The sequence below is a fragment of the Pteropus medius genome, unplaced genomic scaffold (genome assembly GCF_902729225.1).
Source record: "Pteropus medius unplaced genomic scaffold, Ma_sr-lr_union100, whole genome shotgun sequence".
Taxonomy (NCBI): Eukaryota; Metazoa; Chordata; class Mammalia; order Chiroptera; family Pteropodidae; genus Pteropus; species Pteropus medius.
In genome coordinates, this window is record NW_024349801.1 from 25,561,994 (window position 1) to 25,586,103 (window position 24,110).

Sequence of the window (24,110 nt, forward strand, 5' to 3'; positions counted from 1 at the left end):
ACAGTCTGTCTTGGCTCATGCTGCAGACTTACCAAAACCCTCTCAAAAGTTCACAAACCTCAAACAAGCAACACTGGGCCTCTTGCTAAGCAGCCCCAAGCCCTGCACAGGTGGAAGCTGGCCTCGGTTTGCAGCTTAGCCTCTCCCATGCACCTCCAAGCCCACCACAAGTAGCAACCATCTGAAGATCACTTTGTAGTTCATACCAAGTAACCCCAGAACCAACACACCCAGTGACCAGCTTCAGACCACACCAGAGGATCCCCCAACCACCTCCACAAATCACACACCCAAAGGGCAGACTGGGAAGGCACCAGAGCCCTGCTACAGCAAATCCTGCTCTATAGGGTCAGCTCCTGCACAAGAGCTCCTCCACTGTAGTAATGCCTGTCCTCACAACCAATCAGCCTGAAGATCAATCTCTCCTACTGATGTGCAAACAGCAACAAAGGCTCAACTAAAACAGGAGGGCAGACACAACTCACGCATGGTACACATCTGAAGCAACCAGCTCAGGTGACAAAGGAGACTGCACCATTAGACCCCCCAGGACACCTACTACATAAGGCCACTCAACTAAGACTGGAGGACATAGCAGCTCTACCTAATAAACACACACAGGGAGGTAGTCAAAATGGGTAGACAATGAAACATGTCCCAAATGAAAGAACAGAACAAAGTTACATTAAAAGGACTAAACAAAATGGAGACAAGCAATCTGCCAGATGCAGAGTTCAAAATACTGGTTCTAAGGATGCTCAATAATCTCAGTGAGAACTTCAACAAAGAGATAGAAAACATAAAAATAGATATAAAAACACACAAAAAAATGAATAACTGAAATGAATATTACATTAGAGGAAATCAACAGTAGATCAGATGAAGCAGAGGATCAAATTAATAATTTGGAAGATAAGGTAGCAAAAGCCACCCAATCGGAGCAGCAGCAAGAAAAAAGAATCTAGAAAAATGAGGATAGTTTAAGGGGCCTCTGGGACAACATCAAGCATACCAACATTCTCATCATAGGAGTACCAGAAGAAGAGAGCAAGAAATTGAAAACCTATTTGAAGAAACAATAATGGAAAAACCTGGTGAAGGAAACTGACATACAAGCGGAAGAAGCTCAGAGAGTCCTCATACAAAACAAACTCAAACAGGTCCACACCAAGAAACATCATCACTAAAATGCCCAAGATAAAGACAAAGAGAGAATGTTAAAAGCAGCAAGATAAAAGCAGTTACTTCCAACAAGAGAGCTTCCATAAAACTGTCAACTGATTTCTCATCAGAAACTTTGCAGGCCAGTAGGGATTGGCACAAAATATTAAAAGTAATGGAAAGGCAAGGTCCTAAAACCAAACTGTACCCAGCAAAGCTATCATTTAGAGTCGAAGGACATTTAAAGAGCTTACCAGACAAGAAAAAACTAAAGGAGTTCATTACCAATAAACGAGTATTACAAGAAATGTTAAAGAGACTTCTTTAAGAAAAAAAAAAAGTATGAATAATAAAGTGGCAATAACTGCATATCTATCAACAATTAAATGTAAATGGATTAAATGCTCCAATCAAAAAACATAAGGTGGCAGAATGGGTAAGAAAACAAGACTCTTACATATGCTGCCAACAAGAGACTCATTTCAGATCAAAGAACACAGACTGAAAGTAAAGGCATAGAATAAGGTATTTCATGATAATGGGGGGGAAAAAGCTGAGTAGCAATACTTATATCAGACAAAACAGGCTTTAAAACAAAGGCTTAACAAGAGACAGAGCAGCACCCAGTAATCCTACTTCTGGGTATTTATTCAAAGAAACCCAAAACACTACTTTGAAGGGATATGTGCTTGCATATGTTCACTGCAGCACTATTTACAATAGCCAAGATATGGAGGCAACCTGGGTGTCCATTAATGAATGAATGGATAAAGCAGAGGTGGTACATATATACAATAGGATATTAACCAGCCATAAAAAAAAGATTGAAATCTTGCCATCTGCAACAGCATGGATGCACCTAGAGTGTACTGTGCTGAGTGGACTAAGTCAAAGACAAATGTCATATAATTTCATTTATATGTGGAATCTAAAGAACATAAAAAAAGAAACAAAGTCATACATATACAGAGAACATTTTGATGGTTGCCAAATGGGAGTGGGGTTGGGGGAATGAATGAAAAAGAAGAAGAGATTAAGAAGTACAAATTAGTAGTTACAAAACAGTCATTGGGATATAAAGTAGAGCATAAGGAATATAGTCAACAATATTCTAGTTATTAGAATATTGTTCCTTATGCTCTACTTTACATCCCAAAGACTAGTTACAATATTCTAAATATTAGAATATTGTTGACTATATTCCTTATGCTCTAGTACCCATCTGACACCATACTTATTAGAATAATACTATTCTAGACTTATAGGGGTGATCGATCACTTTGTAAGTTATATAAATGTAATCACTACGTTGTATACCTGAAACTAATATAATACTGTATGTCAAGTGTAATTAAAAATAAAAAGATTACAAATAAAATAAAATGAAGATCATTTAAAAATAAAAAAAAAGAATGCTGGAAAATGCTACTGCTTGAATGAATCTTGAGGACATAATGCTAGGTAAAAGAGGCCAGTCATGAAAGGACAACTACTGCATGATTTCACTTATATCAGGTAACTACAGTAGTCAAACTATAGAGACAAAGTAGAATGGTGGTTGCCAGGATCTGAGGGAAGAAGGGGAAAGAGGGTTATTGTTTAACAGATATGGAGTTTCAGTTTGGGAATATGAAAAAGTTCTGGCGGTGGACAGTGGTAACGGCTGCACGAGATGAATATACTTAATAACACCAAACCGAACATTTAAAAATGGTTAAAATGGTTAATTTTATGTTATCTATATTTTACCGCAATTAAAAAAAACCTTTAGCTCTCCATCTCTTTTTCCAAGCTACTAATGACAGTGTAAGGTAAAGGTTTCCAATAGAATGAGAGACAGGGACTCTTATTTCTTTTTCCTTTTTTAATAAACTACAGTGAAAAGGGAAAGGATAAAATGGGGATAGAAGTAAAGTACACAATAAGAGACCAAGTAAAATTTGCCCTGCTATTCTGCCTTTTAAATATTTACTTCTTATAAGAAATAACAAAATAACCTACAGACAAAAAAATAATGGATTATCAGGTACACAAAGCGCAGAAATATTTCATCTAAATTCTGGATTAAAAAATTCAGTATATATGTTTTTTCTGGGCATTTCTTAATAGGAAATGGAAGGATAAGCAGGATTGGAAGAAAGAAGAGTTCTGGGAAAAGACAACAAAAATTGTAGAAGGCACTGACCACGAGATAGTCTGCGGGTGGGGTGCGGGCGGGGAGATCCACAGTGTTTAGGGAAGAGGAAAAGGCAATCTAGGGCCAGTTGAGGAATTACTCTCTTTTTTTACTATCAGTCTAGCCAATCTGAATGCTTTCCTTTGGTCTAAACCAAGAGAAAGCAAGGGAGGAGTTTATCCCAAGGAACCTGAGGCCAAAATCACAGAATTACAAACTACAGCTCATAAAAGAAAGAAGAGCTCCTCTGGCTAACTGGAGTTTTGCCTACGCAATAGAAAGCCAGAAAAAATGCCTAACAATGAAAACTGGATAAACTATAAAACTAAACTTTTCTTCAATCTATTAGAGAGCTAAGGACTCAAGGTAACCAAATAAAGATCCAAGAAAAGACAAACCCTTCATAGGAGAGAGAAGATGTAAGCACTGGCTCACCTGTGGCAGAGCAAGGGAAAAGACAGTGGTACTATAAAAGCAGGTAATAAGAATTCATCTAAAATTGTTAATAAACTCCTAAAGACAAAGTATGGGCTAGCATAAGCATGTATATTATTTCTGGGGAGCTGCAGACACAACAGGAATCCAAATCTGTTTGTAAGGCCTTTGCCACAGACCTCCACCAAATACATTATGAGACCATGAGACTAAGGAGAGTCTTCCACTGTGGTGCAAGACTGGAAGAGGGGAGCGGTATCTATTATGGAAAAAATATTCAAAGGCTTAACTGGATCATTCTCCCTTTATCGAACAAAAACTTTAAGGCCAGGGAGGGGCAGCAAGTCCAGTCACTCCAGGGGCACAACTGAAAACACTGTAAAGGATGAGGGTACAGTAAAAGACTCTAACCAGTAGACGAGGAGCAGGAAATAATCTTGGGCCCAGGATCTTACACCAATGCCATTAGAGATCTCCTATCACTTAGGCAGGATCAAGAAACTCTTGCAAACAAGACTGGAAAAGATACAAGGCCTGGTTTGGCAAAAAGGGATAATATCACTGACAGAGGCCCACTCCTGACGCCCAGACACACAGGGCCTATCCAAGATTGAGACTGGACCAGAACCGAGACGTTCCTGATTCCACCACTAGGCTAACAAATATTGATTAACACAATAGTCTACCACTGGGAGAGTCAGAAACATCTAGATTCTACATAAAGGCACAAGCACTCAGGAAAAGCTAAAAACTGAGTCAACAGGAAAACTGAGAAACACTTCCCCATACCTCAAACTTCTAGCCTAAGCACAAAGCTACACTGGAGAAATTTGAAGCCACTTAAAGTATTCTTTGTAACAACAAAACTGAAACTCAGCCTAACTCCATCCCCTACACTAAAAGTCCAGGTATGTAATTTTCCAGGTATAAATACTATGTACTTAATCTTTACTGCACTATTCATGATATCTAGGCTTCAATAAAACATTGCAAGATACAAAAAAAAAGGAAGAAAAATCAGCCCACTGTTAAGAGACAAAGCATTCAAGAGAAACAAAAATCAATAAGGTCAAAAACAGAAAACTAATGAAACCAAAAGTTGATTTTTAAAAAAAAGATCAGTAAACTGATAAACCTCTAGCAAGACAGGAAGGAAAAAAAGGGACAAGACACATATTACCAGTATTGGGATGGAAACGTGAACATCACTACATATCTTACAGACTTTAAAAGAAAAATGGAGTATTACAACTTCATGCCCATACATTCAAAAATTTAGATGATCAAATTCCTCAAAAAATATGAACCACTGAAGCTCGTGCAAGAATAGATAACCTAATCATTTCTGTATCTATTTTTAAAAATTTAAACTGCAGAAAAAAGCCTCCAACATAGAAAACTTCAGATCCAAATGGCTTCACTAGAGAATCCTACCAAATGTTTTATAAAACAACAAAACATATCTACACAAACTCTTCCAGAAAACAGAAGAGAAGGAACACTTTTCAACTCATTTTATGAGGTCAGCATTACCCTGATATCAAAAGCAAATACAATACACATTAACTGGGCCAATTACAGGTCAGAAATTGCCTATATAATATCTGCAAAAACCTAATTTTATTACTTAAACTTAAAATATAAAGGGAAGAGTTTTAAATATACATATACAGCCTCATCTTGGTAATAATGCTGTTTGTTAGAATTTAACACATCTACAGGTTCTTAAGAGCTCCATTACTAGATAAGTTCTTTTCTATTAAGAGTAATAAGATAAACAGGAAAAGAATAGAAAATGAGCACACTACTACTAATCAATGAAAATGATACAATTTAAGCAGATTACATCACAAAACAAACAGCCACGGGGCAACAATATTTTAAAGCCTAAGAACTCTTGACACTGGGAGCAGAAAAAGTATATAATGATGGTTCGACATTTGGACCAGATCTCATTGAAGAAATAGAAAAGGCTGATTGCTCAGCAATTTAAAACTAGGCACTGAAATTTGCTTTCTATTTACCTGTAGCCCAATTAAAAGGATTTGGGGTGGCGGGGAGCCTCTTGCAAATGCTCACCATAAACAACATTAATTCGACTAGTTTCTTTACCACCTCTGAACTTCACACTCACATCCAACAGCCTTTGCAACACTTTCACTTGGCACCTCAAATTCAACTTACCCAAAATTGAATTCACTTCTTTGATCTCACCCCCATATTCACTTTTCCCATCCCATCCCTAAACTTGCTCTTCCTACTGTATTTTTCCTAATACTAAATTCTTATCTCAAGTATCATCATCTACCTAATCGATCAAGCCAGAAACCATCCCAAATATCCCCTTCATCCTCTCCTTTGTGTCCTATAGTCAATCATCAAATCCTGATGATTTTACCTCTAAAATGTTTGTCTTGTCCTCTATAAATCCATCCTCCATACTCCACAAATCTGCCTGTTCCTTCCCTTCAAAATAAAGACTAAATTCACATATTACAATATAAAACCCCACAAGATCTACCTCTCAAAAGTCTTTTTTCATTGCTATTTGCTGCCTCACTCTTTACACTCTAATAATAATAGTTTCCTGCCCACACTGCTGTATCATGCTTCTGCTTTTCTCTTTACCTCAAACATTCTTTCAACTAATTCTTACCTTCATCATTTAAAGCTCAGCCCAAGCATCACCCTCCTCAATAAGTAACCACCTCTACATCCCCAAGCCTGTGTAAATCTGTGATTGTCTCTAACTTAGCTCTTAACACATCCTACTGAAATAATCTGTTTATCTTTAAAGGCACTAGACTGTAAGAGTCTTGAAGGCAGAGATCTTATCTATAACTCCAGTAACCTGGCATATAAGATAACTCAACCTTTGTTAAACTGAACAATAATTTTTCTCATTTCCCTCAGAGACCAGAGAATAAGAAAAAAACTATTTCACTGAAACGCAATCCTTATAGCAATAATCAATTCTTGCTCACAAAAAAAGAGGCCTATAAATAAAACTAAAAATGTTCCTTCCTCATGAGATTTCCTTCCTCTTGTCGCAAAATCTCTGATCCCAAACAATATTTGAAGCAAACAATTATGGTTGCAAATAGTCATGTGTTAACAAGATTATAATAATGATACAAGAAAAAAGTTGATTAATTTGCTACTGTGGTCTTGAGTGGACAAAACTTTTATCAAAACAACAAAATAACACATTGTATATGAAGGATGCTTAACAAATTATTTAGGACTAACCTAATGTGCATTCTTACAAACAAATGCTTGCTGAATGAAAGGGATAAGAGGAATACAAAAGTGGGTAATAAAGTTGTGAAAAGATCAGAAACTTTAAAGGCAACAAAATCTGGATTTTCCCATAAAATTTAGGTATATATAAATTATAAGTTGTCTATATAAAGAATATATGCATGCAAGGTTCTGGAGTAGGCTCCTGAGGGAGTTCCTAGAGAAATAACCTCTGGATTAGGTGGTACCAGTCCTGAATCTATCATTAGCTGTGACACTGACTAGACACTGATTAAATCATGCAATCATTCTAGCACTTCATTTCCTCAACAGCAAAAGAAGTTATTGGACTGTGCATTTCACCACATGTAAATTTTATCTTAAAAAAAATTTTTTTTTGTCAAAATGAGAGATGAGTCATTAATCTGAGCTGTTTTTATCCTATTATCACATATAACTCATCTCTAAGAACTCTAAGACAAATATTAATTACACGTACTTAAAGTCTTCAGAATAGTTCATCATTAAAGAAAGCAAAGGCATTACTGGATTATATGACCCCTTTGGTCTCCTCTAGCTCTAAATTTCTATGGGTTTGTTAATTTATACTCTATTACAAACGGTATCACTACCAAGTTTATATCAAAATTTATATTTGTGAAAGAAAAAGCTAAAAATCACATCTTCATTAACACCAAAGGACATTTTCAAGTGTCAGCATCTGTTTTCACTATTTTTATAGCCTGACTAACTTGAAATCAATGGCTTCAGGTATTGCCAACTATACACTTTTACTCTCTACTACTTTCTTAAGCCTTCGTTAAATGACTTCGGAGAAGGAAAAGATTTCTCTGTCCCTCCCACTTATCATCTAATAAGTCAAACATCAACTAGGGCAAAAGGAATAAGCAGAGGAGTATTCTATGAAGCATTAACTCCAAGACAGGGAGATTCTTCTTATCCAACTCTGCCCAACAAAGTGTGTAGTCTTTTTGAGTCAGTATTATTTTTAATATGATTCTTTTTATTAGCTAATATAGGATTCTTCGGAAACTACTAAATAAAAAAAATAAATAAATAAACCATTTGCTAAAATATAGGGAATATACAAAAAATAAGAGTAGCTTAAGTTAGGTTGATAAAATTATGTTTTTTTCCTCTTAACCTTTTTTCTGTCAATGAACATCCAAAAAAAATATATTTTCTAAAATCATGACTAATTAATTTTCTCTAGAGAAACAAAATATGTGGGCTGTTAGACTACTGATGACTGAAACACTCTATGAAAATATAAATTGATTTTTCAAAGATGGCAGTATTCAGTTTGTTGATCAATGAAAATACTTATGGCACAGTCATTATGTATTTAAAAATACTACAGTTAGCACCCCAACTTAAAACCTTGTATGTCCTCAGCATAAATACCTTTAGGGAAAAATCAATATTTGTTATGGACAGAATGAAACAGTATGTCCTTCTGCTAACAACATACCTGTATTTCTTCAACCCGACCTTTAAAAGAATAGTAATTAGAAAATTGTTTTAACTACCTCCAGTAAATATAAACATCTTGTAAAAAAGAACATTTTAGTACATGATAAGAAACTAATACCAATAAAACTTTATAACACAATATATTATTTTAGCAAAAATACAGGTTATGGGTTTATAAGAACTGAGTACCATAAAACTTGTGAGAATCATTTTTTCCCTTCAAAAAGCACATACGAAACTTGTCACTCCAGTCTACCATTTTTCATCTCATATTTATCCTTTCTATAGAAAATGTATATATCTCAACATATGTACTTTTAAAACTTACTGGGGACTCCCTTATACATACAAATTATAAGGTACTTATTGGATACATTAACAAAGAACAACTGAAGATTAAAGTGAACTTAATTTTGGCAGAACTTTCCTAAGAGTGCTTTTTATTTAAGTAGTTCTCACCAAAACTGGACAAGGGGAGAGATATAACTACTTATTTACACTCTTTCACAAAAACTTCTATTTAAAGAAAATTAATTTTACTCAGGCCATCAAAAATCTAAAATTCTCAGAACACATTAATTTGATAGTAAGAAAAGAATCAATGAGAATTTGACAAAGAATAGTTAGTTATTAACTAAAAATCTTAAAATTGTGAAGTAAAACATCAAGGCCTTTGACCAAAATAAATCTGCATTGAATATCTGAAATAATTCCCCACTATTCTTATCATTACCTACCAAGGAAAAACTATCATTATGGTTGAGATAAACTGAAGATAAGGAGGTTAATGAAGAGTGAGTTTTTAAATTACTAATCAAATATGAGGTAAAATTATAATTCTTTAACGGAAATGCCCTCTCATTTGCTACTACTAAAAAAAATAAAATAAAAAGGTATATTCCCAATGAGGAAAAAAAGCATGATTATATGAAATATGATTGTGAACATTTTTCAAATGACTTTATCAGTACATCAGAAAATTAAAGAATTGTATAATTACCTTATTTAACAAAATACACTAAAGCAGGAACTTGAGGTCAGTGAGAGGTTAATCATTTCAACTCAATAGGATAATCACACATATGTGGGAAATACAGGAAGAAAGCAACTATTATTATAACAAAAATCATAGTTTTTTCTCAACTAAAAGATACTTATGGGTTCTGGATATTTTTAACAAATAATATACTTTTCTGTTAATAAAATGTGCCTTTAAATTCCCACTTAAAGATTACTTTAACTGGTCAACATGAGAAACTTAAAATATCAAGTTATGCTGCTAACAGGTTCTTAATCTTCCCTGTATTTATTTTTAGTAATGTCTGTTTTTTTAGTTACGAATTTCTCAATATAAAAGTATTTAGTCCAAAGAAAGAAAACATTCTTCCTAAACTATGTAAACCACTATTACTAAATATTAATCACAATTATTTATAAAGTATTCAAGTGCCTTTCAGTAGTTTTGTTTCTTTGATCAAAGTAATAAACGCATTTCCTTGTCCTAAAAGCATTATGGCTATTATTAAAACCTGACTGCTAGAATCTCAAGTCAAAGTATTGCTGATGATTCATGTTTAATCTAGATACACTTCCTTTTCTACACTCTCTTTAAATTAATACCGGAGAGCCTATAAATATCATAAAATATGGGATCAGTAATGAAGTCAACTGGCGTGCTGTGATCTTATATTAAATTTAAAAGACTATATGTAAATATTTTACAACACTATTTTTTTCCAATGGCATCTTAGCATTTCTCTTCACTCTTTTCTAAAAATACCATACTAACTAGGGGACCTACAGATTGAGGTAAACATAAGGGCTGACCAAACCTATATACCATATTTGTCCTTAAGGTCCTATGATTTCTTCTTGGGATTGCTCTTAGTCTCACCTATCATTACTGTCAGATTCATAAGATTCCCAATGGACCTAAGAGGCCCAAACTTGAAACTATGACTTTACCCCACCATGCCTTTCTCCCCTAGACAATGTTCCTATATGTCACACACCACCTCATCATAGTTCATAAAAGTTTACTTTTATCTTCCACTCTGCCTCTGAACTCTCACCTGGTTTGTATAGGCAGAGCAAGTTTATCTGATAAACTAACCTATGCTAATATTGTTAATAAAAGACAGTATTTTAAAATTTCTCTTCCAGAGAATGTCATTTTACGCAGGCTATTTTAGAAAGAATTCCATAACACACAGGACACAAAGTTTAGCATCAGCAATTCTCAAATTATACCTCACAGCCAGCCACCTAGTCTACCTATTTGTAATGTAGATCCAATTACAATTTAATAGTCTAAATTAAAAATTAATGTAATCATACAGCCAGCAGTGAATATATGTCTGGCTTAGATATATATGCCTCATGGCAAATGTCAAGTAAGTGGAAACTAAAACCACAACTGTATGGTTTTATCATAAATCCTGTTAAATAGTCTCATCTTCAAAGTACAGCAAATGACCCCTGTAGCCAATTCAGTTAAAATGGTCAGGTAACTTTTTAATCTAGTCAGAAGAATTACTTAGAGCACACCATATATGAAGTTCTCTCAGCATATTCGCTATTTATAACTATTTAGTGTCTTTTCTACTTTATGCTTTCACAACAACTTGGTAAATTACAAATATAACTAGTGTTTATTTTGAATTGACATACCACTTTACTTTTCATCACATTAATCCAAAGCACAGTCTCCTATGACCGAGATAATTTAATACCATTTTATTAAATCTGCAATTAATTCTACAGCCTGAAGTCTAGTACTCTTTTCCTAACACCAGGTCCAAGTTTTTTAAAACCAGAATTGGATGATTTCAGTTATAGAATAATCTTGTGAAGAAACCTCTTGACCAGAAATCTCAAACATGGGATCAGCTAGATGAATCTGGGAAAGATACAAATTCCCCAATTCTTAATTTCCTAACAGTGGAAAAAGAATATTACTAGCTTCTACATAGATTGGAATATTATAAAACATATCAATCCTATTCGGTTTTTCTATGCAATCCTACTTGTAATTTCTATATAGCTACAAATCCACAAAGGTTAAGGACTATACCACCTAGAGCTTTCACATCCTTTCAGATCATACTGAGATTATCAGAAGAGCGCAGGTACTAAATGAACGCAAAATTAAAACAATTTTGGTGAATTCTTGAAGACAAAGTCTACAGACAATGCTCATTCAGCTACCTATAAACCGAATTTTATTAAAACCGTTAATGCTTTATAAACTACCCCAAAAGGTTATTAAAGTGCAGATAAAGCCTACATTTAAGCCAATAACTTATTTTACATCCTTTTAAGTCACATATTTGGCCCTACTTTTTAAACAAATTGACTCAGCAAGTATCCAACATGCCCTCCCTACCACTTCTCACTCCCTAATCTTTTGGTCCTATTAGATAAGTATGAAGTTCAACTCCATCCTAAAAGACTGCTTCACATTAAGAGCTACATTTGCCTTGACTTTCTTTATGACCTTGGGGGGAAATCTACCAAATGACGACTATAACGATGTTTGTGTGTTTCTATTTATTATTGAAATTTAACCCTAACATGCTAACAATAGTGACGTCTTCTAAACTGGACCTAGAGAGCTGAAGCCTTTAAGTGATTAACATCAAATGACATGTAATAAATTTAAAAAATTAATTTAACTAGTTAAAACAACAACAACCCCAAATTCAACACGGTCAAAAAACAAATTCTGAAAAACACCGACAGCCTCCTTATTACTTCTCTTTATGGACAACTGGTCTGCAATGTTTAAAAAAAAAAAAAAGAATAAAACTAGCTTTAACTAGCAATTTCCTTGCTTTAACAGCTGGACAACAAACGAAAATGTAAAACTTGGCAAAGAATAGAAAAACAGTATATTAAAAAATCTGCGATCTGCAAATTATGAAGGTAAATCTATCCTCTTGTCACTAATTTGTATACCCATGTTGAGCAATAATCTTGATATTACTTTATTAGCATTAGAAAGATAAATCCCTGCCTTAGAGGAACAACTACTATAAGTACATTTCATTTGAAGATCTTAAGGCAGTTTACGAGCAGTATCTCTTTTAGTCTAATCTACGATACTCTAAAGTGCTTAACATCATCACACATCCAGCCACCAATAGGGTGAGAAGTAAATAAACACAATTTACTTATTCACGAAATTCTCGTCAAGAATTGAAAAGTAAACATCCATACAGGCGTTTAATACCCAAAGGAAGCGTAAAATACTACGAAGAATACCATAAGATTCACCCTTAATTGACCACTACAGAAACCACAGGCCTTCCACATGGACCGTCCTTTACAACCATTCTTGACTTGAAAAAGTAAAATGTCAACTCAATGTTTTAACAGTACAGAAGATGAACAGAACTTTCTGAAATCTCTCCTTCTAGAACCTCAAAAGGTTTTTATAAAAACTGATAGAGCAACGCCCCCCTAAAAGCACCCTACTAGAAAGAATGAAATATCGAAAACATCAGGTGGGCCAAGGTTAGAAAAGCTGATTTAACCCAATTACCGAGAGGGACCACAAGGTTTGGAACTAGGAACGTGAGATCGAGGCGGGGGTGGGGTGGGGGGTGGGTAGCAAAGTGAAATCTAACCCCAGAAATCACAACACAGGCCGCGCAGCCTGGGAGCTGAAGCTGGCGGGAAGTGAGCGCTCTTTCTGTTCCCAGGGGAAAGTCCAAAGAAGAGCGGCTCCACACAGCGGACTTTCGAGGCGCCAACAGTGCATGCCTACCAAGGCGCGGGAGCCGCTGGAGAGCCCGGTTGGGAAGGGGAGGAGATCCCGGCAGACGGCCCTTGAAGAGGAGGAAGACTAAGGCTGGGAGCAGCGGCAGTGTCTGGACGAGGGGGATTACCTAACTGTGACGACAGAGAAGTGTCCTCAGGCTCTGGTGATGGTCCCGACTGCGCAATGTGTGGTGTCTTTCCCGCTTAGCCCGCAGCAGCAACAGAACCAGCTCCTTCAGCCAGTCGCCATTTCCCGCCTACCGACCTGCTGCACCGCACGGACAGGGACCCGGATGGAAAGCGGCCTCTCCGCGCAGGCGCTTTGACTTCCTCCTCCCCCTCCCGCCACAATTCCGCGAGGTGGGAGGGAAGGAATGTGGGCGGCCACAGCGGCAAAAAAAAAAAGAAAAAAGAAAAACTTTTACTTCCGTGAAGATCGTTGGAGTTCTTGCTGCCGGAGGAAAATCGCGAGACAGAATTCCTGACAAAAACTGAATGCAGAGCCTCAGGACCAGATGGAATAACAAAAACAAAACCTATCAGGATACGCCAAGGGTCTGGGGGATATTTGTACTTTAGGGGCCTCCGTAGCTGTGTAGTGGTCGCAGGGGGAGTAGGGAGTAAAGCGTTGGGAGTGGAGAGGCGGGGACCCGAAGGACGGTTTTTCCTCCCGCTACTAACGGAACTGCTTAGGCACAGCTGGGAGGGGGAGCGTGCCCTCGCCCCGGAGGCGGGGCTTAGGAACGCGTCGCGTACTCTGGCGGCTAGGATTTTAGTAACCCTGGCGCGCCAGGTGGGTGGAGCCGAGTGGGATGGGGTGGGACTAACGGCTTGGCGCGCTGGATGTGGCAGTGAGCGGAGAGCGCTGCCAGAGGTGGGGTTAAGACGAATCCTTCGTCTTTCCTGGGATCCTGGTAGCAAAGGCCCTTTTCCCAGCTCATTGCCTAGAGGGTATAGCAGTTGCTCGTGGATCTGTTATACAAACCCACGCCCTTCGTCTCCACGAGGTGTCGGCGGTCACTCTGCTGAGAAGTCAGATTCAGACATGATTTTCTACCTGCAAGTCTGGGTCAAAGGACGGTCAGCCTCACAGGGTGAAAATGTTATCAGTCTGGGGCGTGCAGTCCTAGTGGATATCAGAAAACCAAGCCGAGTGGTTGGAAGAGCATTAACTATTTACTGAAATTCCAGCCACTCATTATTCAATCAAGAAATATTTATTGAAAAAACACTGTTAGGCCAATACTAGGTGCGAGAGATACAACACTGCACAACAGTGAATGAACCCTGCCTTCTCAGACTTAACAGTCTATTGAAGAAGACAGACAAACAATTAAAATAGTGTGATAGAATGACTATAAGAGTTCTTGACAGGCGTTGTAAGACAAACGAGGGTTGCCGGTGAAGGCCTGGGAAGGCTCTCATGAGTGACATGTAAGTGATACATAAAGGAAGAGTTGATGTTACAGAGGAAGAGTGTCTAGGTAAAGCAATCAGATGGAAAGGTCCAAATACAAGATTGCGTTGAACATTGGGGAAGTAGTTGTATGCGCTGGGACAGAGATGGGAAGATTGTGAAGAGAGATGAGGCTGAGTGGTAAGCAGAGAACCTTGTGCATCTATCTGGTTGTTTCTGTTTCAACGTATGAAGCAGGTGGGTTGTCTTCTGAAAGCTTTGTATACTGCAGATCCTATCAGAGCCCTGAGTTATTTGCACCTTAAATCTTCCTAGTACAGGAATGCTCTGAATGCGACATTTACTGAGAGCCCGAAGTAGACAGCGTGCAGAACTGGAAATATTCCACAAAATAATAGATTCCTGAAAAAAACAATTGGAAATCAAATGGTTACTGATTATCCAGTATGTATCATGTAAAGCAATAGAATATAAACAATTACCCCCAATTGACGACTAATTTTTAAATCAGGTAAAAAAATCTTTTCTAAAAAAATATTGTTCCAAGTGGTAACTTAAAACCTCCGAAAATTTAAAATACGCCATTTACAAAGCGCTTTGTGTGCAGAGATGTGCATGCCTGCTTTTTTAACTATTTAAAGTTATTGCTATGTGAAAACATTAATGAAATAAGATGTCCAGTAAGTAATGCCATAGAAATATCTTGGATCTTCAACAGTCTTTCAGGAGGTCCTTTCTTCCAGAGTATATGGAATATATTTTTACCCCAATATAAGAGGCATATGCACTTCACAAATCCATTCTCATATTAATTTTATCTCTATGAATTATATTTTTATCATTCTCTTGTTGCAACTAAGGAAGTAATAGTCATAATAAATATTGAAATATCAAAGGGGTCATTTTGCTCTAATATTGTGATCACTTGATAGCAATGACCATCTGCAACTTAATGGGATCAAAACTAAACTCTTAATTTTCTCTCAAACCTGCTGCACTGTGTTCACCTTACAGAATAATTTTTTTCTAATATCTAACGTCAAATCCATTGTAAGTGCAATAAACTAAACCTTCAAAATATATCCTGAATCCAAATATTTCTCTTCACCTCAGCTACCTTTCTAGTTCAAGAACCACCATCTCTCACCTGGAATACTATAACAGCCTTTGAAGTCTTCCTGCTTCAATCTCAAACCTCCTTTAATCTTCCCAACACAGCAGCCAGAGTAATCATTTTTAATCTCTTTATTACCTTTCCAGCATCCCTAACATCTAAGTCTTTACTATGACATGCAAAGCGCTTTATTTGCTGACTCTTGGCTACTTCACTGAGTACACTCTCTACCACTTGCTCTTTGTACTCCAGTCATACTGGCCAACTAACTGTTCTTTGAAAAGTGTATTCCGCTATCAAGGGCTTTGTATTTATTGTTTCCTCTGCCTCTAATTCTCTTCCCCTAAACTTGTGCTATTTAAAAGCCATTAGCCCCATAAAGCTACTAAGCACTTAAAATGTGGCTGGTGACTGAGAAACTTAAATTTTAACTTTATTTGATTTTAATTAACTTAAATTTAAAATAATACTCAAGAAACTTTTACAGAGCTTCCATTTAGAGTGATGAAAAAGTTCTGGAACTCAATATTGGTGATGATTGCACATTGTGGATGTACTTAATGCCTCTGAATTATACACTTTGAATGTACAATGGTAAATTTTATGTATATAGTACTACAATAAAAAAATTGCTCCTTGGTATTTACTCAAAGGAGATGAAAATTTACATTTACACAAAAACCTGCACACGAATGTTTAGAGCAGCTTTATTCATAATTGCTAAAACTTGGAGCAACCAAGATGTCCTCTAGTAGGTGAACGGATAAATAAACTTTGGTACATCCATATAATGGAATATTCTTCAGCTAAAAAGAAATGAGCTATCAAGCCATGAAAAGACATGGGCGACTCCACTGCATATTACTAAATGAAATAAGCCACTCTAAAAAGGCTGTGTACTGTATGATTCCTATTACATGACATTCTGGCAAAGGTCAAACTATGGAGACAATGAAAAGACAGGGGTTTAGAGCCAAGGAAGGAGGAGTAAGTGAAACAAGTGATTTTTAGGGAAGTGAAATTATTCTGCATAATACTATAATGGTGGATATATGTCGTTCATTATACATTTGTCCAAACACATAGAATATACAATACAAAGTGTGAATCCTAGTGCAAACTAAAAACTTTGGTTGATAATGTGTCAAAGTTTGTTTATCAATTGTAACAAACAATTCTATACTGGAACAGGATGTTGATGGTGAGGGAAGCTGGGGGAAGGGAGAACTCTATGCTTTCTACTCAATTTTGCTGTGAACCTAAAACTGCCTAAGGTAAAGTCTATTGAAAAAAAATTAACACTTGATTTAGTTATTGGAAAACTTCCTAAGGATGCTTGGAACATGAGTATGTGAATATACTTATTGAACTAGAAATCAAATCGAATGAACTCTAAATAACAATCACATATTTCCAATGACAATTTAGTGTCCAAATTGAGATGTGCTATAAATGTAATATATACATTAGATTTCAGGTTTAGTACAAAAGAATATAAAATATTAATAGTATTATATAGTATTGATTACATGTTTAAGTGATAATATTTTCGCTATATTGGTTAAACATCAAAATTTCACTTGTTTTTTAAATGTTGCTACTAGAAAATTTTAAATTGGTTTGCAGTATATTTCCATTGGATAGTGTTGCACAGGATATTCACATGGCTTGTTCTCACACCACCTTTCAGAAAGGCCCTCCTTGATCATCCTATCTAAAATAGCACTCCTCCATTGCTATTCCTTTATTCTGATTTTTCTTATACTTATCACTATGAGTATAGAAAATAATTCTCTCTCCCTCTGGCAAGTTCCATGAAGGCAGGGACTTTGTCACTGTCATAGCCCCAGTATTCAGAACAGTTCTCTACACATATTAAGTACTCAGTAAGCAACAGAAAGGATGATCATTGTTCTTTCATGATGGGACTTATGTGTTAAGGGGTGGGGTGGATAGCATCTTGAGGACTCAATATTTGAAAAATGAATTCCAAATCCACATTTCTGAGTCTCTCGACATTTCAACTCTCTATTTCCAAATATTTATGGAATGAGTATATTTTACATCTTCAAGTTCATTCTACTGCCATCTCTATCTGCTATTAAACCTATCCAATGAAATTTTCATTTATTGTACATTGCAGTTCTAGAATTCCCATTAGGTTTTTTATAATTTTCATTTCTGTGCTGAGATTCTCTGTTCACTCATTTAAAACATATTTTCATTTACTCTTTGAACTTGTTTTTAATACCTGCATTAACAAATAACAAATATAAAAAGTAATGAAGGCCATGTGAAATTTTTAAAACTGGATCACATTTTTGTCTTCATACGTCTAATAAAGTTTTTATTGAATACTGGACATTGCGTATATGTTGTAGAGATTCTGAATTATCTTCTTCTGAAAAGTGATAATTCTTATTTTAGCAGGTACTTTCAGTTACTGACTGGTCACCTTATACTGGAATAGGCTTGGTTTTGTTTTGTTAGTCCATGTCTATGGAAAGCCTAAGAAATTTCACAAGTTCCAACTTAGCAGGACTCAATCTCCATACTGTCTTCCATGACAATCTTGTCAGAGCATGTTAGCGCAGGTCTAGAGTAATTCTTACCCTAGGGCATGGTCTACTCCTAAGGTATAACCTTTCTAGTGTTTCAGCTGCATGCCACAGTTGTTAAGGAGATCTCCATCTTGACAGGCCCAGAAACCCAATGTCCCTCAGCACTGCTTTTATGCCAACATTTGACCTTTGTTATCTCTATTCCATTCTCAATTGTGTAGGAACTGCTATCTGGTAAGCATCAGGTGGTCTTGCTCTGATTATATAGACCTAGACTTGTAGTAACCCCTGGGGCTACCTCTGAATAGCTCTCTTCTCTGCCGCCCAACCCCATAGGTTCCAATGGCTTCAGCTGCCCCCACTATGATCTCTGTCTTCTCAGTACAGCACTCCAGCCTCTTTACACCATGGTAAGCTGGGTGATTTGGGGGCTTAATGGCTTGCTTAACTTTTACTTCTCTCAGAAATTTGTCTTATGCTGCCCGAAAACAGTTGCTTAATATATCTCATCTAGTTTTAAAGCTGCTACTAATCCAGGAGGGCTAGTCAAGTTAATGATAGTCAGAAGCAGAAGTGTCCCTTCCTTTAGATTTTTTGAAGTAGAACTAAGAATAGAGAAGCAGGCCCTCTCAGGTGCCAAAACTAAGAAAGTAGGACCTGTTGGAAGTCTCAGTTAGAGCTTTGAGTGGGAGAGCTGGTCTGAGAGAATGAAGATAACAAGTAGAGAGAAGCAGAAATGGAGAGTTGGTTAAACAAAGTTGACAGCATTCTAGTCCTTGCTTCTATTGTCAAGTCCAGGAGACTTCTACCCTTTATGCAGTTTGCTTACATAGACCACTAAATGTCTCATTTTTTTTTCTGATACAATTGGTTGAATTTTCACTTGGAACCTTTAGGGAGGAGAGTCTTTTAAAAGGAACTGGATGTAGCCCAATTAGAATTAAATATTGATGATGGCTCATGTGTGATGTTAAGACTTTGGAAATGCACCGATGTTACAGTGTTTGATTGTCTTATTGGAGCCATTGGGTCAGATGTGTGAGGGAACAGAAGATTCCCAGGTCAGTCATTATGGGAAGTGACTATCTCCCTCATAAGTATTTTTTTAAAAACAGATTTTCTGCCTTCATATTTTAGCAAATTTTGTTGTTACAGCATTATACAAATGAGAAGTAAAAAAGGCGTACAATCTGCAGATTTTTTAAAATCAAGGGACATAATTTAGAAATAAATTTGAAGTCTGAACATTTACTTTGGAATCATCCTTCCATGTATATTTTATATTCTGCATCCTCTCTTTATGGGTCAGTAGCAAGCCGCCTGACCTCACAAGGTTCTCCTTATCTTACGTTGTCCAAACCTCTTCAGCCTCATTTCCATCCTTGCTCACACTATTCTAGCCTCACAACTATAATGTCTCAGTTAAGTAAAACCCTGACTATTTAGAACCTTAGAGACCTTGGAACTTTGTTTTATTAATAGCTCTTATGACTATTTAAAATTATCTTGTGCATGTGTTTACTTGTATATTCTGACTGCTCCCAGTTGAATGTAAGCTCTATGAGAAAAGAAACCTGGTCTACCTTATCCACTACAGTATTCTTACTACCTAGAACAATGCTGGGCACACAGAAAGCACTGAATATTTATTGAATAAACTAGCACTACAGTAAACACTTCTAGTGTAAAAATTTCCGCCATTCTAGTTTAGCTTAGCTTAAGATAAATTTTAAATTTACTCAAATTTTGGCATTAAAATGTAATTATTTGCATCACATGAGTGTCAGGTGTGAATATGTATCGGAATCAGCAAAATAGTAAAACAAGTTTAATTTTTAATTTATTAGAACCCAGTAAGTGATGATTTTAAAAGCATTTTTCATCAAATTAACACTTAATTCAGGGCAAAAATACATTTAAAAAAACCTAAATCTTAAGGCAGAAGTAAAACATTATAAAACCAGCATGTCTAATACAGACTGTAGAATGTCAGAATTTTAAGATTCACATAGCATTAAAATGTTAATACAGTTGGACATACTATCAATTGGTCCAAGATTTCTCAGTTTATAAAATGCCTAGACTGCTAACTGAAGAAATTTTGCTGTGTGAATAATAGCTACCATATAATCAAATGACTGTTTTTATGACAAAGGAACTAAGGCAGGAAATTTCATAGTTTTCATTTGTAAAGATTTAAAATAAAGTATTAAAGTATTACTAGGAGTATGTTTTAGATTCATCTTCCTACCCTAACTCCCAGAAGATGTATATTAATTCCCTTTAACTCCATTTTTAAAAATCCTGTAAACTATTGTACCTATTCATTATAAGTCTGACTTGTAGCAAAAGCATGAATTGCTAATTTTGATATGGTAGAAACAACAATTTTAGTAAATCACTACATCTTTTCCTGGTTGCTTAATAATTTCAAACTAAAGTCTGAGAATTTCTGCTCCTCCAATAAATGAACAACCTTTAAAAAAAAATCTCTATAAATTTGAATTTTGACTAGAACCTGAGTACAGGGTGTGGAAAAAAGCATTTCATGTTTATGTGCAATTATAGCAGCCCTTCTGAACCACAGTTAGCAATCTTAAATTTCTCCCTATGACCAAAACCTTTTATTTTGGGGAAGAGGAATAAGATTTAAAACAAGGATCAGCTAAATTATGCATTCTACTTAAAAGTGTCAAAAAAGACAGATCAATTTAAAATAATTTTGTAAGGCTAGCAAATATGAGATTTATGGGTTCTTAACTAACATATTAAGTAATTACAAAGATTCTTCATCTTTATTACAAATTTTTAAGCTATTTTAATAAAACGGCTGTGGACCTCACTGTACTTCTATTTATCTGTGCATTAATAAAAAATCTGTTAAAACTCCTTATTTAGTATTTCTGAGAAAGTCTAGTTAAATAAGATCACTATAACTACCAGAGAAGCTTTGAAATACTGATCGCAGATTTATTTCAAAGTTGATTTAGCCTCTTTCAGAATCTGGCATTTAAATTATGAATATCTTCACCAACTTGAACTCTGAAAATATAAAAATTTTAGCCAGTGCTGGTTACAGTTAAACAGTACTGGTATTATGTAAAAAAAAATAAAAATTGAAAATATATTGTCAATCATGCAATTCATAATTTCATGAACTAAATAAGGTATAACTCATAAATATTGTTATATCTTTGCAGATTATCTCAAATTTCATCAGGCTTCAGCTGAAAGCTTATCTGTCAAAACACATCAGCATTCATGTAAAATAAAAGGAGTAGGGAAGTGATTTTGCGCACATGCTGCCCAGTTTTGGCTTCCAGGTTACCTCTTTTATCTAACTATTCTACGTATAATTCCTTGAAGAGCATGAGATAAGGGGTAGGTAGAACAGAATACCTTTTGGTCTAACAAGAATATATTAGTATATAAAAAGTTTTTCAGCTGAATAACTGTTCACACTGTGGTTATGCTATGTACAGCATCTAAACTGTACAACCATTTTTTTCCTGTTTGTCCACTTGTGAAAAGAATTAGGCTCAATAAAATGTAAAATATACATTAGTTTACTTTAAATGCAAAGACTACAGTTTTGCTTATTTTGTTTTTGGCTCAACTGTAATATAATCAAAAAAAGTCTCTGCTTTAATAATACAATATGAAAAAGTTCACATATGTACATGGGTACATTCCTTCATTAAAAGTTTTCCTTAAATCTATCTCAATGTATCTTTACAACTGATACAACTGATCTTTACACCAAAAGTCAAAAATGACAAAGTAGAAATGATTCCATTTTACAGCACTTTAGGTTTTTTGAAGTCTTCCTTTAGGGCTTAAAGGACATCATTTAAATGTTGCTTTCCATAGTCTGCAGGATCCATTTGGAGTTCTCGTTCTTCATCATCTGTAAGGGAAATAATTACATGTCAAGAATATTATTTTTAAAATCACTTGCTGAAATCCAATTGAATAATGTCTCTTTTTTTCTCAGCCTTAAGGTAGTTTTCTGCTCCTTATTTTATACTTTCTGCAAACAGTGTTCTATTTATTAGCAAGAAAAGTCTGTAACTATCTGGAAGATTACTTAATTTTAACAATTTTTTGATGATGATGGATGCATGGATGGACGGACGAATGGGAGGGAAGGAAAGAAGGAAGCTAGATAGATATAGTTAGTGAAATTTTAGGAACCCACAAACAATGATGAGTTGATCCTTTTATATAAATATATTATTTCTATATAGATGAAGTCTAGTCTTTTTAATTAAAGTTTGGTAGAAATCATCCTGTATAAAGTGTCATGCCTTTAAAAACCATAATTTTTTTCTATTTATAAAATTCATCCATAGTCATCATGTAAAAATTAGAAAATAAGTTGCTCATAATCCCAACATTTAACATTTTAGTGAATTTCTTTGCTTCTCTGCAAAGAGTTTACCAATAACTCCCTAAATGGAATATACAAACCAAAACTTAACTGTTTCTTTACCAAAAAGAAAAAAATTATTATATAATACTGTTAGACACTAAGATCCTCAAAGTAACTTTGAGTAGCTATATTAAATGACTCCATATAGTGCTTTGGAGTTTGACTTAGTTGGTTATTGACAGGTTTTTCTGGGTCAGTCTTGGCTGTCACCTGTCATTTCACATTACTGTCAGTTTATCTGCAAATAGCAATCCTCTTCTAATTATGCTATAAACTACAGCTTTTGAAGTAAGTAAGACTAATCAGAGTATTAAAATGTTAGAACAAGAATGAAAAGTATTTCAATCAGAGCCTAAGATGCTCTCATTAGTACACGGCTTTTAATGACATCTTTTGGCTCCTCTAGCCTTTAAAATTGACTTTTTTTACTCTCTGGTTCACGGTTACAATTACCCAATAGCTTAGTGTTCGACAGATTGAGGTGTTACTATCATAATTGTCTGGAAATATAATTATACAATTTAATGAGATATATTAGAATAAAAATTCGTATGTATATATAGCTTTCTGAAATCTATTATTTTTGCTTGGATAGCTTTTCCACTCTCAGCTTCTGTAGTATATCTTATGGTAAAATTTGTTCGAGAAAGATGCCATGTGGTATATATACTATGTATTAACTTACGATAATGATGTATTCTTATTTCTTCCTTATGTTTATTCATAAAAAATGCCAAACAACCAACTTTATCTTTCCTTTCAATAACTTTCCTGTTAAACTTATAGAAATTCTCATTTAGAATTGCAGGAAACCATTTTGTATCATATTCTAACTCATATCTTTAATAGTGTAATCCACTAGGTATGATAACCCCAAATCTGTTATGTATAAAGGCTGAAATTGTATCCATAATCACACTAGTATTTTAAAAATATACTAATCAATCTCTTATCAAATAACTCTTCGTACTTTAAAAAGTTATCTTGGTTTTAAAAAAGAAAATAATCACTTATCTAGGATCCATGTTATGGGACCTCACCTTATGGCTATAAACACATCTTTCAGAATTTTAGTAATTACACGAAGACTTAATCACCATGGAGCAGTGGGAAAAGCTACTACATAAAGGAGAAATTTAAAAGGAAAAGTTAAAAAAAGAAAAATAGTTACTTTTGGGATTTTTAAAATAATAATTATAAAGAGAAAACAAGATAAGAGCAAAGGTCTGGAAATGGAAAAACTAAATTCTAGTCCTGGCTTAGACATTTAACAAACATGATCTAGTTCCTAAACCTCTTTAGACCTCTAATTACCTCCT

The 24,110-nt window shown here is 35.3% G+C and overlaps 2 protein-coding genes across 11 annotated transcripts in view; both read right to left on the minus strand.

Moving 5' to 3' along the window:
• Positions 1-13,564, minus strand: part of CTDSPL2 (CTD small phosphatase like 2) — a 75,360-nt gene extending 61,796 nt beyond the window's left edge. For 3 of the 7 annotated variants that reach the window (XM_039888270.1, XM_039888266.1, XM_039888264.1), the window contains exon 1: positions 13,396-13,561. The gene's annotated coding sequence lies outside the window, so the exon portion shown is untranslated. Of the gene's footprint in view, positions 1-13,274; positions 13,368-13,395 lie in introns of those variants that run through there. The other 4 variants (XM_039888269.1, XM_039888267.1, XM_039888265.1 and 1 more) reach the window with 4 other exon arrangements.
• A 6,610-nt stretch (positions 13,565-20,174) lies between these two features.
• GOLM2 (golgi membrane protein 2) overlaps positions 20,175-24,110 on the minus strand; it is an 83,588-nt gene continuing 79,652 nt past the window's right edge. For all 4 annotated transcript variants that reach the window (XM_039888272.1, XM_039888274.1, XM_039888271.1 and 1 more), the window contains one exon: positions 20,175-22,266. In XM_039888272.1, coding sequence (XP_039744206.1) covers positions 22,196-22,266 — 71 coding nt within the window. In that variant the 3' untranslated portion in view covers positions 20,175-22,195. The remainder of the gene's footprint in view (positions 22,267-24,110) is intronic.